This window comes from Dasypus novemcinctus, chromosome 4 (genome assembly GCF_030445035.2).
Source record: "Dasypus novemcinctus isolate mDasNov1 chromosome 4, mDasNov1.1.hap2, whole genome shotgun sequence".
Lineage (NCBI taxonomy): Eukaryota > Metazoa > Chordata > Mammalia > Cingulata > Dasypodidae > Dasypus > Dasypus novemcinctus.
This window is the reverse complement of record NC_080676.1, coordinates 88,349,891-88,366,093: the sequence shown is the minus strand read 5'-3', so window position 1 is coordinate 88,366,093 and position 16,203 is coordinate 88,349,891. Positions and strand designations below refer to the sequence as shown.

Below are 16,203 nucleotides of genomic sequence, written 5' to 3'. Positions count from 1 at the left end.
TCATGCAGTTCAGATCTAATGAACCCCCAGTGGGAGCTCCTGCTGCAAAACAGAGCTTGAGCAGGGGATGGTGAGGTGTGAGCATCTGGTATTTCCATTCCTATCTCCCTCCAGTATTTGGCTTGGGAGCCCTCTGTGGTTCTTCCTCAGTGGGGAAGACAGTCACTACACAGCTCTTCTCATTGTGTCCAAGCATGAGGTGGGCAGGCAAAGGGGGGGTGGAGAAGTAGACGGCCAGGGGAAGAGCAGTTGTCAGTAGAAGTGTCCTCAGCATCCCTCTACATCAGGTAGTCTACAGGCCTTATATTTATATTTATGTGCCTTGTGTGTGTGTGTGTGTAGCCCTGGCTCTAGGCTGTACCTAGAAATGAAGTAGGAAAAGAGTGGGTGGTTTCCTTGTAGCTTTATGCATTTATTGAATGAGGTTGGAAATGGACTCCTTTCCAGGGCTGGGAGTAAGGGTCAGGATGGGATTGAAGGTACATTTTCCCCTCTTATAAACACTCTTATCCCAGATGGCTGTTTGATGGGGATTTTTCTTTTTCCTCCTTTTTCTCCAAACAAACAGTACAGAGAAATTATCATCATCATCAGGAGCTTGCAGAGAGATGCAGTTGGAGGGCAAGAGGTTATTAGCGTAAATGATATTAAATGTTGACTAGTGTTGGGTGGAGATTGGGAGGCAAGAAACCAAGTCTGACCACAGACTTGGAGACAGTATAGCACTCTCCATGGATCCTCTATCCCACAGGGCTATTGAAACACGATATAGAATTTAGGTATTTTGTTGTTCTTGTTCAACAAGAATGTTTCTTGAACTTCTGACACGTGTATAGGGCAGCAAAGTCAGATCAATGCTTAATTTTGCACTGCCTGTAAGGAAAGAGTAAAGGTATGATGTCATGTGTGTCTAGAGTTGCTAAAATGCAACATCTTTAAATCTTAAAGGACATTAATTTAAAAGCCCACCAGGTGGCAGTGCCATTGTATGAAATTAGATATCCAATGAATGGTGTTCAGTAGAAAAGTTCCATGATACCCTCGACGCAGTTATTTCATGTTTTCTGTGTGCCAGGAGCTTTCTCATGTTATCTCATTTTCTCTTTTTAGCAGCTCAGCAAAGTAGGTATCATTCTCATGTTCACACTTGCATTGAGCCTCAAAGAGATAAGTAACTCACCCAAGGTCCCTGGGCAAAAGTGGCAGAGCCAATATCCAAACCCAAGGCTCAGGGTTTTTTCCGTAGCTGATCCTGCTGAGTTCCAACAATGTTGTGTAGTAGAGAAGATATGCTTGTAAATAAAATTTTGAGTTGAGTCCTAAAATCTTTACATGACAAAGCATCAAGAAAGGGGTTTTGACATCTCTCACTCACTCTAAAATGAAGACAATGAAACCCCCTGGGCTTGATGTTTCAAAGTTATATGTGAAAAGGGGCTCAGCATTTTCCTTATCACATCCTTGCGCTCCTCCTCCTTTTCTCCCCAAACTCTTTTCTTGATCTCTTCAGCTCTGAACCCTTTTCTTTCTCATTTCTCCCTCTCTCATCCCTCCTTGCCTGCCTCCTTCCACCCTTCAGCCCAGGGCAGTGGTGATACTGGGACAGTCACAGTGTCAGCCTGGATTTATTCTCCTGCAGTCCAGTGGCTGCAGGAAGCCCAAAGCCTCAAGCTTGGTTTGTGTTTTTGGAGGGGGAAGGATAAAGAAAACAAAGAAGGTCCTTGAATGAAAACCCAAGTCACAGGATCATCTGTGGGGCACTGACTTCTCCCGGGCACCTTGCCCTCCCCTCCAGGACTGTCCCCACTCATCTGGGGCCATTTTGTTTTGAAAAATAAAGGCCACAGTTAGAATCATATTTTGAAAAACCAAGGGGTTTTTCTGGGTGCATGTGTTTCTCTACCACTGGTAAGAGTGTGTCACTCTCTATGCATCCCTCTTACGTGTCCATAGGTTAGATTCACTTCCTTATCAATCTCAAATTTTGGATTCAGAAATCATTGAACAAACCCCTATGACGCGCCAAGGCTTTTCTTCTTCTGGGTGCTAGGGTTTCCAAGGTAGATTTGGCACATCTTTGTCTTCAAGGAGTATGTAGTTTAGGGTTCTAGGGAAAAGAGAAGAGGCATATTATGGACAGATGCATGATCAAAACCTGTAAATCAATGTGGAAAATATTGTGGTAGGTATGCAAAGTGCAAAGAGAACTGAGGTGAGGAAGAATCACAGAAGGCTACATAAGGTGAAGTCCTGAAGGATAATTAGGAGTTCCTTAAGTGGAATGAAGAGAGAAGGGGAAGGGGGTTCATATAGAAGAAACAACATGTGCAAAGGCCTAGAGGGTGTGAAAACACAGCTAGCCTACATTTTAGGACTTGTGGAAGAAGACCTTGAAAGATTTACTGGAGCCCAATTATAAAGAATCTGGAAGGTAAAGAGATGGAGTTTAACCTTATTGAACCAGACTCAGTTGGGGAACTATCAAAGTGGGATTAGTTGCTAATTTGTTTTAACTGAACTCAAAAGGAAAAAATAAAATCACCCAGAATTCTTCTACATTCTCAAATTACCTCCTTTTATTTTTTGATTTTCCCTTCCAGGCCTCACCCAAATGCTCACATGCTTTTTACACAATGGAATCTCTATTGTTTTTCCTTAAAATATTTTCCATGGTGCTAATTGGGCTTTATAATTACCTTAGTTAGTCCATCACTTATTATGTCATAATTTACTTAAAGTAGATGGTACAGTTAAAAGAACCCAGGGTTTTAGAATCAGGCAGACATGGCCCAAATCTTGACTGTGATATCCCTTCTGTATGCTCTTAGACAAAATATTTTATCACTCTGAGCCTTTGGTTTTCCTCTCTATAAATGGGATGCTCATATGCCTACCTGGCAGGGCTATTGTGAGAAGGATAGAAAATGAAATGAATTAGGAAAGGTACTTGCCTATAGGAGGCACTTGCTCAATGAATGGTAGCTGCCCAATTATTATCTTTACTATTTGGTTGAGCTTGATGGTCTAGAAAGGTAGCAGGTAGCAATGTGGAAGCTGATTAGATGGGGAAAAGGGAGAGCCAGAGAGCCAGTTTGAGGGCTTTCGACCTGTGCTGTCCAGTACAGTAGCCACTAGCACATGCGGCTGTTGAACATTTGCAATGCAGCTAGTCTAAATTGAGGTGTGCTGTAAATATAAAATATACACTAGATTAGAACAAAAATGTAAAACAAAATGTAAAAACATGCCATTAATAATTTTTACAAAAAATAAATTTTACATTGATTATATGTTGAAATTATAATATTTTGGACAGATTGTGTTAAATAAAAGATATAAAATTAATTCTACCTTGTTTAAAAATGTGGCTATTAGAAAATTTAAAGGTACATGTGTGGCTTGTGTTATAATTTCTATGGGTTAGTGTTGCTTATGTCTGACTTAGAGTCCACAAGATGATTGGATTATGGGGTTGGGAATCAGAGAGGCAGGAGTCAAGGATGAATGCAAGCTTGGGCAGCTGAGTGGGTGGTTTGGGGAAAGAGTAGATGAGTTGAAGTATAAGCAGTTGAAGTATAAGCAGGTCATTGATGGGTATCCTCTGAGCAGTGAAATGAAAGGCAAGGATTTGGTCTAGAGTAGAGTAGCTGACTGTCCCTTTGTTGCTGATAAGTAGGCCATTCTGGCTCCCACCCCATCCTCTCTGTGCCTCTGTCCACCTCTGTATACCCATGGCCAACATGGCTTGCACACAGTTGTCGCAAGTGTCAGAACATACTTGGCGCCTGAGGACTCCTGGAGTGAAAGGTTCCTGGGGCAGGGAAAAGCTGGGCTGCTCTGCCCCACTCCTGGTGGGCTCCAAAGTCAGCTCGTCATGGACCTCTGGGCATCCCCACTCGCCCTTTGTAACACATTCATCACATTGGAATCAAAACAGCCTAGAAGGGAAGCGGATTTGGCTCAACTGATAGAGCGTCCGCCTACCACACAGGAGGTCCAGGGTTCAAACCCAGGGCCTCCTGACCCATGTGGTGAGCTGGCCCATGCGCAGTGCTGATGCGTGCAAGGAGTGCCCTGTCATGCATGGGTGTCCCCCACGTAGGGGAGCCCCACACACAAGGAGTGCACCCCGTAAGGAGAGCCGCCCAGTATGAAAAAAGTGCAGCCTGTCCGGGAATGACGCCGCACACGTGAAGAGCTGACACAGCAAGATAATGCAACAAAAAGAGACAGAGATTCCCAGTGCCACTGACAGGAATACAAGCAGACACAGAAGAACACACAGCAAATGGACACAGAGAGCAGACAACTGTGGGGGGTGGGGAAGGGAAGAGAAAGAAATAAAAAATAAATCTTTATTAAAAAGCCAGCCTAGAATAAGGCTACATGGCAAAAAGAACTTGGAGAGGAGGGTTACTCCTGTGGGGAGGGGAAGTGCTCTCCTGTCCTGGAAGACCCCGTTGAGTTTTGTGTCCTCACCTGCTCTGGCTTCTGTAGGATTTGGGAGTCATCAGGGAAGAGGGAGTGCCTCAATGGATTCCTAATGGGTATGAGTGACTGGTGCTGAGGGTGGCTCTGTGTCGCAGTTCTGATGGCCAAATGCTTTTTAGGTTTTAGAGCCAGGAATTGAAATTGTTCCTCGGCCCTTGAAAGAGCCACTGGGCTAGACCCTGCAGGGTGGTTGGGATATGGGGATTTGGGTGAAGCTAGGAAACCATAGATTCATGTTGCATTTGTGTGGTAAGAGAAAAGAACGTGGAAGACAAGTTTAGAAGGCCAAAACAAAAACAACACGGCACAAGTGCCTCTTGTCTACCTTGGTTTAGACAACTTTATGTGACTACTGACTTTGGACTGGAGGAGGTGGCTAACAAGACCCTTGTAAGACTCATCACCGTGGCAGGAATATTGCTGCATGTTTTCCAAGGGCAGTTTGGTGCTTTTGCTAAAGTCATTTTCACCCACTCCAACCTCATATGTGGTGGTCAGCTGGGTGAATTTTCCACTTTCAGCAATAGTAAGACTAGGAGCACGTGTATTCATTCATTCAGCAGCCTTGTGTCCACCCCTCCTAGTGCCAGAGCCAAAGGATTAAAATGTCAGCTCCAGGAGAGTGCATGAAAGTTCTTACAGTTTTCCTTTGCTTTTATTTTTTTACTCTTGACTTTGAATTTGTGATGCCTCATACCGTTTGGAAGTGATTCCTGATTCTTTGAGGAATTCTGTCATGTCTCTGTCCTTAATTTTAGTTTTTCTGAGAATTTGAGAGAAATGTCCTGTGCCCCGTTCCCACACTTCATGCTCCTCCCTTTTAGGCCTGGGGGAAGGCCATCTCTGACCTCTGCGGCGCCCTCAAGTCTCACTTCCAGCAGAAGGGACCAGGCCTAACTCCCCAGCCCAGGCCTTGAGTGTTGAGAGGCCCATTTGCTCTTGGCTTGGCTGCAGCTGTCAGGACTATCTCCCTCTCAGAGCCCGACTAGCCACCTGGGCCGGATCTCAGCTGGCTGGTGCGTCTTCTCCCCCTGCAGGGATTTATCTCTAAAGTGGTTTCATCCCAGTGCAGCCACCTTTCATGGCCATTTTTGGAGAGCTGGGGATTGGTCACAGGCCTGGCACCCTAGGGAGGTAGGTGTCACTGGCTTTAATGGCCTAAAATTTGTTGGGATTGGAGCTGCTGGGAGGGGCGTGGGCAGCAGGGAGAGACATTCAGGGATACTTAGGTATAGGCTGAATAAATAGGAAGGTTTCCCTGCCCCAAGACCCTCAAAGACCATACCCATCCATGCACCCCCTCTTGCACTCCCAGGCTCAAGCGTGCACACACTTGTGTGGACACACACAATACCACGTGCTCCTTCCTCTGTGTCGTTTCTGCACCCCCCTTCCCCCTTTGCTCTCCTGGGAGCTCCCACTTCTCACCTCGTCCCACGTCTGCAACTCCTCCCTGCCAAGTACCACCATCCTAACCCTCCCAAACCCAGTGTTTTGGCCACCCTGGCCTCTCCAGATTAGAGCTCTCTGAGGACATGGTCCTGTTGAAAGGAAGGAAGAAAGAAAAAGGGAGGAAAACCAGAAAGAAAGTGGGAAACAGAAGAATGAAACGGGACTGTAGGGCAGTGGTGTCTCGAGCTATCTCACTGCATTACAATGAATATGGACTCTATTAAGCTCTGTTCTGCCTGTTAGTGTTTCCCGGGGCAACTCAGCCCCCATATGGCAAGCATGCAGCAGATTAGGGGAGGCCCCCAGGCCTCATTGAAGGCTGGGGGGCTTGACTGGCAGTTGAACCCCCTCCCCACCTCCCCCTACCCCTCACACTTGACACTGCCTGTGTTTATCTAAAGCAAGGGGAGGGGGCATTTGGAAGGTTTTGTGGCAGCTCTTAGAGGAGAGAGGAGGCTGGAGGCAGGGTGGAGAGAGGGAGGTTGAGGGAGGAAGGAGGATGGAGCTGGGGAGAAAGGGGATGGAGGAGGGAAGCTTCATAAATATTTAAGAGGAGCGTTGAATGGGGAGAGAGAAATAAAGCAGATGGAATTTGTGTTAAAGAACAGCACAATCACACTGTTTTGAGCCCTCCAAAAACAAAAAAAGAAAAGGGAACGGCCTTCTAGGAGTGTAGGAGTAGCATTTATCCAATTAGCAGGGTTGTCAAATTGAATTTATTTGGAATAGGGGTGGGGGAGTTGAGGAGGGAGTATAGAAGAAAGGAACTGGTTTTCCCTTTCACTTTTTTCCCCGTATAGCTCTCCCTCTCTTTCTCTCACGACTTAAAAAAAAATCTCTTTAAAGAAATGAGGCCATTTTCAGGTAGGGGTATGTGTGAGGAAGAAATGAGACTTCTCTGTAGTACTCAGGGTTGGCCTGAGTAACTTTTTCCTCTACTGGTGAAGGTGGGAGGGGATTAAATGTGTTAAATGTGAACAAATCAAGACATAAGAAAGCCTCCCTTTACTGGGAAGCCAGATGTGAATTCTCTTTGTGAGATACTCCTCCTTTTCTTTCCCCTTGCCTAGATGGTTAGGGGTGTCACACCTGCCTGAGTGGAAACAGGCACTGTCCATGTTAGCAATTTGCTATTAAATTTGGGTTTGGTGGTGTTAATTTCAAACTCTTTTCCTTGGTCTATCATAGCATAACCAAATCCCAATTTCCTGCCTTGCACCTTTTCATTCTTCTATGGTGGCTGTCTCCAAAGTGGGGTGCAAGTTCCCCAGGGTAAATAGGTGAAATTCCATTGGGGAACTGGAGAAAATATTAGAGATTTCTCTTAATGTTTAGTTTCATCTAAAAAATAGCCTTAGGAAAGATATTCAGCTTTCCTAATATTTAACTGGGATCGACAGTGGTGCCCGAGGCCATGCCAGACAGTCATGTGACCTCCGCAGCTGCAGACTTCATTCATTTGTTCCTTCACTCACCAGTTTTCCTGCTCAAGGTTAAGTGGATTTACAGATTATATTATTTAGTTTTAACTAAATTAACTCTCACAAAAGGCCAAGTGGCTTAAAGAGATTCCTGCAAAGGAGCTGTGGTTGATGAGCATGCTGATAATCCAAGTACATGCAAACAGGAAGAAAACAGCCCAGCTGACCCTTTTAAAGCCACATTAGGAAGTAAAAACAATGAGAATAGAATGAGAATAGAATCACAAGTTATGAAAAGTCAATAAAATAATTAACATCCAAGCAAACTATTTTCAGGAGATTACGTCCAGTTCATTAACGTTGAACCTAGTCCTAAGTATGCCATCTGTCTTAAGGTATTAGCTAATGATGCCATAAAACAGTCATGATTGACAAAGTCATTGAAATACAACATTTCAGTTTTAGCTCATTGTTTTGAAATTTCTATTTTTCTTATTTGTCCTATGTATGTATGTAAGGATTGATTGATTCCTTCATTCATTTTTGGATTACCCAGCAGGTTCTTCTGTTTAGTTTTTAGTTGTTTTTATTTCATTTTTATTAGAGAAGCTGTGGGTTTACAGAACAATCATGCATAAAGTACAGAATTCCCATATACCATTTGTAGACATTTTGCAATATTATAATATACATATTTCAAGTTGGTAGTACATGCATCTAATTTATAAATAAGTGTGACTGTATTAGTGATGTTTGCCCAGAAAATTTTACTCGCAAGAGAGAATGATCAGAAAGCTTTGGAGATCACTCTTTAAGCAAAGTCTTCTGTTCTAGCCAAGTTGCTTGGAGCACTGCCCTCCAAACAGGAGGCCTGCTTTCCCACCTGGTTAGTGCTCATCTCCTTGCAGTGCCTTCCTGCTCCTTATATATGTATTTCCCAAAAGACCCACTTTCAAACCCTATATCCAGAAAAACTTTCCTGAAGACCCGAAATTGAAAAATAATCTCATCCCTTTGCTCTCGTTTGCTGTTTCCCACTTGTTCCTGAATTGGTGATGATTTAAGGTATTAAAGAACACTAAAGTTGTAACATAGAGTAACCCCAAAGATTCAGTGGTTTTATGCAACAAAGGTTTATTTCTTCTTATGTCACAGATTGAGCTCCCTTCTTCCATCATGTAGCTATGTCATCTGAAACTGGGCTCTCCAAGTTCACTGGGAGGGATAGAAGAGGCTCTTTAGTACTTCACAGCCTTGCTGAGCACTTAGGAGCAAAATACTGTTTTAAGTGCTTCAGGACCGAATCTATCTTATAATATTCACAGTTCCTTGCATACTGCCTTGTATGTGGTAGAGCACAGTGATATTTTTTCTTCCCAATAATATAGTAATTAAAAAAGTCACAATGCATATAGTTGCGTTTTTTTTTTTTAAGATTTATTTATTTTCCCCCCTCCCTCCACTGTCTGCTCTCTGTCCATTCACTGTGTGTTCTTCTGTGTCTGCTGGTGTTCTCATTAGGCAGGTCTGGGAACCGATCCTGGGACCTTCTGGAGTGGGAGAGAGGCAATTGTTCTCATGCGCCACCTCAGTTCCCTGGCCTGCTGCATCTCTCTTCTTCTCTCCTCTGTCTCTTTTTGTTGCATCATCTTGCTGTGTCAGCTGTCCGTGTGGGCAAGCACTCCTGCACAGGCCAGCACTCCTGTGCAGGGCAGCACTCTATGTGGGCCAGCTCACCACTTGAGCCAGCTTGCCTTCACCAGGAGGCCCTGAGTATCAAACCCTGGGCTTCCTATATGGTAGACAGGAGTCCAACTGCTTGAGCCACATCCACTTCCCGACACATAGTTTTTAATACAAGACTTATACACAAAATTTAGATAAAGACTAAGGTAGAAATTGATTTAGGTGCTAGGTAGGGCATGGCTTCTACTTAAGAAGGGTCAAAACATTGTTATTCTCCCATTTGACATCAATAGTTCTGAATAAATCTTCCCATAGTTTAGAACTATGCTGTCCAATGTTGTAAACACTCTCCACATATGACTTTAAAATTATTTTAGATTAAGGATTTTTCATCCCCACAAGACACATTTCAGGTATTTGATAGCGAAATGTGGCTAGTGGCTCCTGCTTTGGACAGCATAGATAGACAACATTTTCATCACTGCAGAAAGTTCTGTTGGACAGCTCTGCTCTGGAAGATAAAATGAAGGGATTTGTGTACTAAACAGTAGGAGTTTGTTCTCTATTAGGATGGAAATAGTAAAACGATTGAAAAGGATGACACAGGAAGTCACTGTTACAGATAATGATCCAGGTAACAGTTTCATGCATAAGAAAGTAAATTTAGAGACTAAAATTAAATTAGTTCTATAAATGAACAAGCAGTTCGGTAATATGACTCCAGAAAGATTTTTGCTGGGAATTTTCTGGGAGGCAGTGTTGGGCTAGTGGAATGAGTGCTAGAAGAGTCACAAGACCTGATTTGTAGCCCTAAATCTCCACTGACTTTGAGACCTTCACCAAATCACTTAGCATCTCTGAGCCTTGCTTTCTTTGTTTTTAAAACACTCAGTGAATGTTAGGCATTTTTCTAGGCTATTGTTTTATATTTCTGGGGCCCCTTCTAATATAAAATGTTTCTGTTTAATTAGGTCTGTGAATAAAATACATCATTTTAAGTAAAAAATGACCTTTAAAAAAAAATTCCTTCTCCTAAGTCTATCTAAAATCACATTTTCAGCCCTCTGAGAATTACACTTGATCTTAACCCAAAGGCCAAGAAGCAATAGCCCTCAGGAAATTTAATTCAATTACCTTCCCAATATTTCCCCCGTTGCCCTCCCCTGCACAAGGAGACCAGGGTGCTGCTGACACTCGTACCCCAGCTTTCCAGCATCTTCTTCTAGGACAAAGTCTTGCTTCTGCCTTCATAAACAATTGGGACATTTGTTTTTTTTTTCTCAAATCCAGGTGGTTCAGGTATAGTTTACTCTGAGTTTGCAGATAATTTGCTAAATGGGAACATGCAAAAACTGTAACTTGGGGGCAGAAGCAGTTCTTTTCTTTATGCAGTCAGCCCTCTCAATCAGTGGGGCAAAAGACTTAGACCTCTGTGGGGCCATTAAGTGAATTTTTGTTTAAAAATTCTCCTCAGGATATCTGCTGGATAACTCTCATTCCGCGTACCCGGCATGTGAATTGTATTTCAGTTGGTTGAAGCGTCCCTTTCTGCCACAAGTAGGGTGGACTGCAGTGTGGGGCTCCGGTGGAGACCCCCAGCTTGTGGTGGTGTCTCCCTCTTGCTCCAGCCAACATGCCTGGCCCCTGGGAGAAGTAGCGTTTGGAGTTGGCTTTCTCCTGCCAATAATTGACACTCAGTTGTTTGTAATTTTCTCAAAAATAAATGTTCTGAAGCTACAATTTTTCATGCTTGGTCTCAACCCCAGAAGTGTGTTTTGTTGTTTGTGGAAAATTTCAAAAAGTCATTTTGGAGGAGATTATTTCAGTGGGGAACATGCATGTCAATAGTTAAACTTCTCAGGCACATTTTCTTTTCTTTACTTCAAAAAGGCAAGTACCTAAGCATCACTGAGAAATGCATGGTAAACTCAGTTCCCCCTCTCTTTGCTTTTGACTTTTTTGTTCTATTTTCTGAGAAAATGCATAGAAAATAAGAAGGATCTAATTTTCTTTTTTCTCAATCAGATATGACATACTGCATTGCCAAGAAAAATAGCAGCCCTAACTGGTGCCATCATCCAGCTTTGAAATTGGACCTTGTTCATTTCACATTGAGGCAAAATTATAGTGCAGTTAGGTACTCCAACCTAAACCTTACTTACCTTTTTTTTTTTTTAAACCTTAACACAAAGTTTTCGGAAACCGAAATCTTTGGAATTGTCTTTCCAAACCAACCTTACTATATATCTTGCTCCAGGATGTAACTCAGTTTCCCTAGCTGCTAAATAAAATCCATCATACCTCCAGTGATCATATCCCCATTTGTTTGTTTCTTTCTTTTTCTCTTTCTGTCACACTTATGCTTTTATGTGAATTATATGCCACATATCCTGTTTTGAGATCATTAAAATGGTAACTGCTTGCAACTCTATTGTAGGGATTAATGAGTTAACTCCTCTCTCCTCTTTGGATACCTGCTTCCTTTCACCCCCTCTCCCTCCGGATCCAAATTCTTTTCTTCTTGTTGCTTTTATAAATGCGGGTTGGTGGCTGGCAGCAGTTATGGGATCTGTTTCCATTTTGAAGCTTATAAATTACTAAGGGTGCAGAAGTAACAAGAATTGTTTGGCTGGTCCTCATTAAGCAGGAGGGGGTCTGGGCAGAATTTCCTCAGTAAAACCTTTGTCGAATTTACAACCCAAACACCTCTGTTGCTGCCCTGTGCTCAGAGAAGTAACAGCTCTCATATCCCTCACTCTGTCTTCTTCTCCTCTTTATGCCCTTTATTACTCTGTATTCACTTTCTGTCTCCTTCCCTTCCTCCTGTCCTCCCTTCTTCCTTCCTTCTTTCCAGAATGTTTTGCCCTTTCAGCACTTTTGTCACACTGAGAGTGAACAGGTGTTATCCATCTAGGGAGCTGGGGAAACTGAGGCAGGCCATGAACAAGCTAGTTCCCTAAAATTAACATGACTGAGAACTCCCACAGTGTTTTCTATAAAAATGTGAAAGGGGAAAAGTAACTTAGAGAATTAAAACAAGAATTTGGAAAATTGAGGGGACATCAAAAGCTTGCTTTTTGGTTTGGTTTGCAAATGTATTAACAAACGTTTCCTCTATAAATCATTGTTAAAAATTCCTCATTGTTCTACATCATCCTTATTCCAGCTATGTTTGTTAAGCACTCATTGGATGCAGAGCGCTGATAGACTAGATTGAAAAGGCAGGATAATACACAAAGTTTTGGAGTCAGCCCAAGTTAGGTTTCAACCCAGGCCTGCTTTATGTGACCTTGGTCATTATTTATTCTTCTGGAATGCAATTTCTTCACCTGTAAAATGGAGACCAGAGTAGCCGCCTTGTAGGGTTAAGGTGCGAATGAAGCACCTTAAGCTTCATTTGCACAAGCTGTGCAAAGAGCTTGGCAGGGTGCCTGTCCATCCTAGCAGGCCTCCTCCACCTCTCACCACCACTGTCCTTTCTAGCCACATGCCCAGCCTTTATTAATTTCACTTTCCTAATAACAGTGCAGCTTTGATTTACTGGATTGTCTGAAAAAGAGCAAAAGCTCTTTCTCTACAGCAACAGGAAATTATTTTAGCTTATCAGGAAAGAATATTTGAAAAACTTCTTTTAAAAGTTTCTTCCAAATCCCTTTTAAAAATGTGCTATTTCCTTTCCCAGAGCAGTTGAGGAGTCTTGCAGGTCCTCTGGTGTAGAAGTCACTAGGCAAAGGAAGGGAATAAAAACCAAAGGGGAAAGAACTCTCTCTTGTAAAAGGTATTTGCGTGTCAGTAGGGGCTGGTGTCTTAGATCTGGTTTCTTTGTAGGTTCTAGATGAGGAGCTCTTTGGGCATGGTGGACATGGCCTCTCAGCAGCAGGTGGAAAGTCAAAGGGCCAAAGCGCCCTGAAGGAGAGGAAGGTTGAGGCAAATCCCAGGCGCTGCCTGGTATAGATCAAGACTCTTGAACCTCAGCTTTCAGTCCCCCAGGGCAGGAGTGCTTGGGGCTCATGACTGGCTCTTAGAGCAGGTATGGAGACAGCCAGGACTTCAGAGACTGGCAAACAGAACATGGCTCTCTGTCGGGAAGCTTTACTACTTCATGTGATATTTCAGTGGTGACTGGAGGTCTTGGAAAAAGTGGTTAGAAAAATTGGTCCAGAAGAGTTAACATTCTGAATATATGGCACACTCTAGAAATATACTATTAATATTGCCACTTGCACATGATTCACGAGGGTCCATCTACATGTCACCTTAAATATTACCTGAGGCTTGCTCTAATGCCTCCCTGCCTAGTAAGTGTCTTGGTACACCATATTTGCCTAATATTCTGTAAGTATGTCACTGAAAAACATGTTTAATGGAAAGAAAACCTTGGTTTGGCTGTGACAGAAATGTGTTTGTGTGTGTATGTATGTTACTATAAACACTTAATCCAGTGTGATTTCCATGAAGCTTTTAAGGACTATTTCTTGAGGGAGGCATGAAGTAATGATACTGTGGAAGGGAGGAGTCAGAGGTGTAGGCAGGTATTAAGAGGATGGTTGATAGCTGAGATGGCAGTGCAGGGCAGGCTTAAACCTCCAAGGAATAAATCCTTTCCCTATTCTGGGTTAGAGATGCAACCAAGCAATAGTCTAGAGCACAGGTTTCTTAGAGAATGACAAAATTCAGAATTCCAGCTCTAGGGCCACACCAGTGTGAATGCCAGCAGATGAAGCTGAAATAAGGCATGTGCTCCGAAAAGGTGAGGGACGTTGGCTGGTGTGTGACTCTCTCTGTGTTTGTGCTCAGGGGAGCAGAGGTAAAGACAGGTGAGTGTGGGTTGGGCTAGTCCCAGAAATGAAAGTAAGTTGACAGGGATCTAGGAATAGAACTGGAGTGAGGAGAATCAAAGCAGCTCTTTAGGGAATTGCTGAGATTTTAGGATTCATTCATTAGGGCCAGCCCACACCAGGGAGATTCTGTATGTTTTGTATACATGACAGCACTGTCCCTTAATAGTCTGCACTGTTGGCATGGCATGCTACATGGCCAAGAACAGCTGGCCTCCTGCAAGAAATGGTAAAGATTATTTCTTCCTCTCCAGCATCATGCTGGACATTTGCCCCTCCCCCCCCCCCCCCCGACCCAATGTCCTGGATGTGGCTGCAAGTCCTGGCCCACCGTACCTTGTATCCTTTGTCCTTGTTGCTGTGAATCAAGGCTCTAGCATTCTTACTGGAATAAAATCACCTTCTACCTCTGGAAAGAAAAGGGCAACTTAATAAGAAGCTTCTTTTAGATGAGAAATGGCATGAGAGTTTCTCTGGCCTTCCAGCAGACCAAGTCCATACTTGGAATGTCACCAGCACAGAAGTTGGGGATGAGGGACCCAGGCCCTGCAGCTATGACAGGGATGTCCAGGCTTTCTCTCTGTATTAGCTTCCAGGGCTGCCATTCAAAGTACCAGAACTGAGTGGCTTAAAACAACAGGAGCTTATTCTCTCACAGTTCCGGAGCTTAGAAGTCTGAACTAACCAAGGTGTCAGAGGGCCAAGCTCCCCCTGAGGTTCTAGGGAAGAATCTGTCCCGTCTCTCCAGGAGTCCTTGGCTCATGGCTGCGCCACCTCAGTGGCTGCCCCTGTCTTCACTGTGTCTCTCAGGACCCTTTTATAAGGACACCAGTCATTGGAGTTAGAGCCTCCCTAATCCAACATGGCCTCATCTTAATTTATTACATGTGCAAAGACCCCATTTCCAGATAAGGTCACATTCCGAGGTTTCGGTGGATGTGAAGTTTGGGGGACACTGCTTGAACCAGTACTCACTGTGGCCATTTGTCTTTCTCTCTCACAACAGAGTGTTGCAGGGAACTGCAGTGTCTCCTAGAGTGACCCTCCGTGGTTTATGGGACGTTGAGTTCGGACCCTCTGTGATACACCATGCTGCGTGAGATGACAACAGTTCAAAGAGGAACGAGGCCCGAGGTCACACTCGCCTGCCTCATCTTAGCCACCGCAGGCTGCTTCGCAGACTTGCGTGAGTGCTTTCCTTCCCTTTCTTGGCCTGCCTTGCTGGGAAGAACACGGAGCCCCTAATGTAAAATGGGAGCACTCTCTAAAAAGGCCTTCCTCTTCCTGGATTTCAAGGAACCCTTTATTCCCACTAGCCTGCAGGGACACGCTTGAAAATACAAGATGAGAAATCATCACAATGTCACATTGGTTGTATTTAATATTTCATTCATTTCAAAGCTATACCAGGGTAGTAACAATAGTAATAATAATTGTCTTTTATTGAGAACTTATTCTATAAAATGACTGCAGGCAATTTACACACATTGTATCTAGACCTCACAATAACCCTCTGGGGCAAGTATTATTACCCCCAATTTATAGATAAGAAACTGATACGCAAAGCTGCTAATGTCCTGTGGCTCAGAAGGATTTGCCCTGGGATTCAGAACCAGACCTGTCCAACCCCAAGCCTCAGATCTCGCCTTTACACTCCACTGCCTCCCCAAGCTTACTTTCCAGGAACAAGGACAGGTTGGGAAATGAGTCAAGGACAGTAGAGTTACTCAGAGAACGAGCGGCTCGTCTGCAGTGCTCCGCTCTGGAGGGCTTCCCCATGGTGAGCTTCGAAAGGGTCATGCTCTTGGTTTCTTGGGGGCTCTCAGCTCATTGCCGCATCCCTGTCCTTTACAGATGAGGTTCCTCAGGTCACTGTCCAGCCTGTTTCTACCGTCCAGAAGCCTGGAGGGACCGTGGTCCTGGGCTGTGAGGTGGAACCCCCGTGGATGAACATCACCTGGCGCCTGAACGGCCAGGAGTTGAATGGCTCAGATGATGCCCTGGGGGTCCTCATCACCCGTGGGACACTCATCATCATGGCCCTCAACAACCACACCGTGGGACGGTACCAGTGTGTGGCCCGGATGTCTGCCGGGGCCGTGGCAAGCGTGCCCGCCACTGTGACACTAGCCAGTGAGTGCTGCTCTCCTTCCTTGGTGCAATCTCTCTTTTCCTCTCTCTCTCTCTCTCTTCCCCAACATTAATACCCCCACCATTAGCCTTCCTATAAAAAGTGCCGTTAACAGCAGAAATTTCAAATCAGAGAATAGGAGCTGCCCAATAATCTCAATAGCAGAGACCATTGTGCTGTTGAG

The 16,203-nt window shown here is 44.1% G+C and overlaps 1 protein-coding gene across 2 annotated transcripts in view; it reads left to right on the top strand.

The window, feature by feature from the left end:
• Positions 1–16,203, top strand: part of BOC (BOC cell adhesion associated, oncogene regulated) — a 76,879-nt gene that overhangs the window by 25,641 nt on the left and 35,035 nt on the right. For both annotated transcript variants that reach the window (XM_058295845.2, XM_058295843.2), the window contains exons 3-4: positions 14,895–15,074; positions 15,743–16,021. In XM_058295845.2, the coding sequence (XP_058151828.1) occupies positions 14,978–15,074; positions 15,743–16,021 (376 nt within the window). In that variant the 5' untranslated portion in view covers positions 14,895–14,977. The remainder of the gene's footprint in view (positions 1–14,894; positions 15,075–15,742; positions 16,022–16,203) is intronic.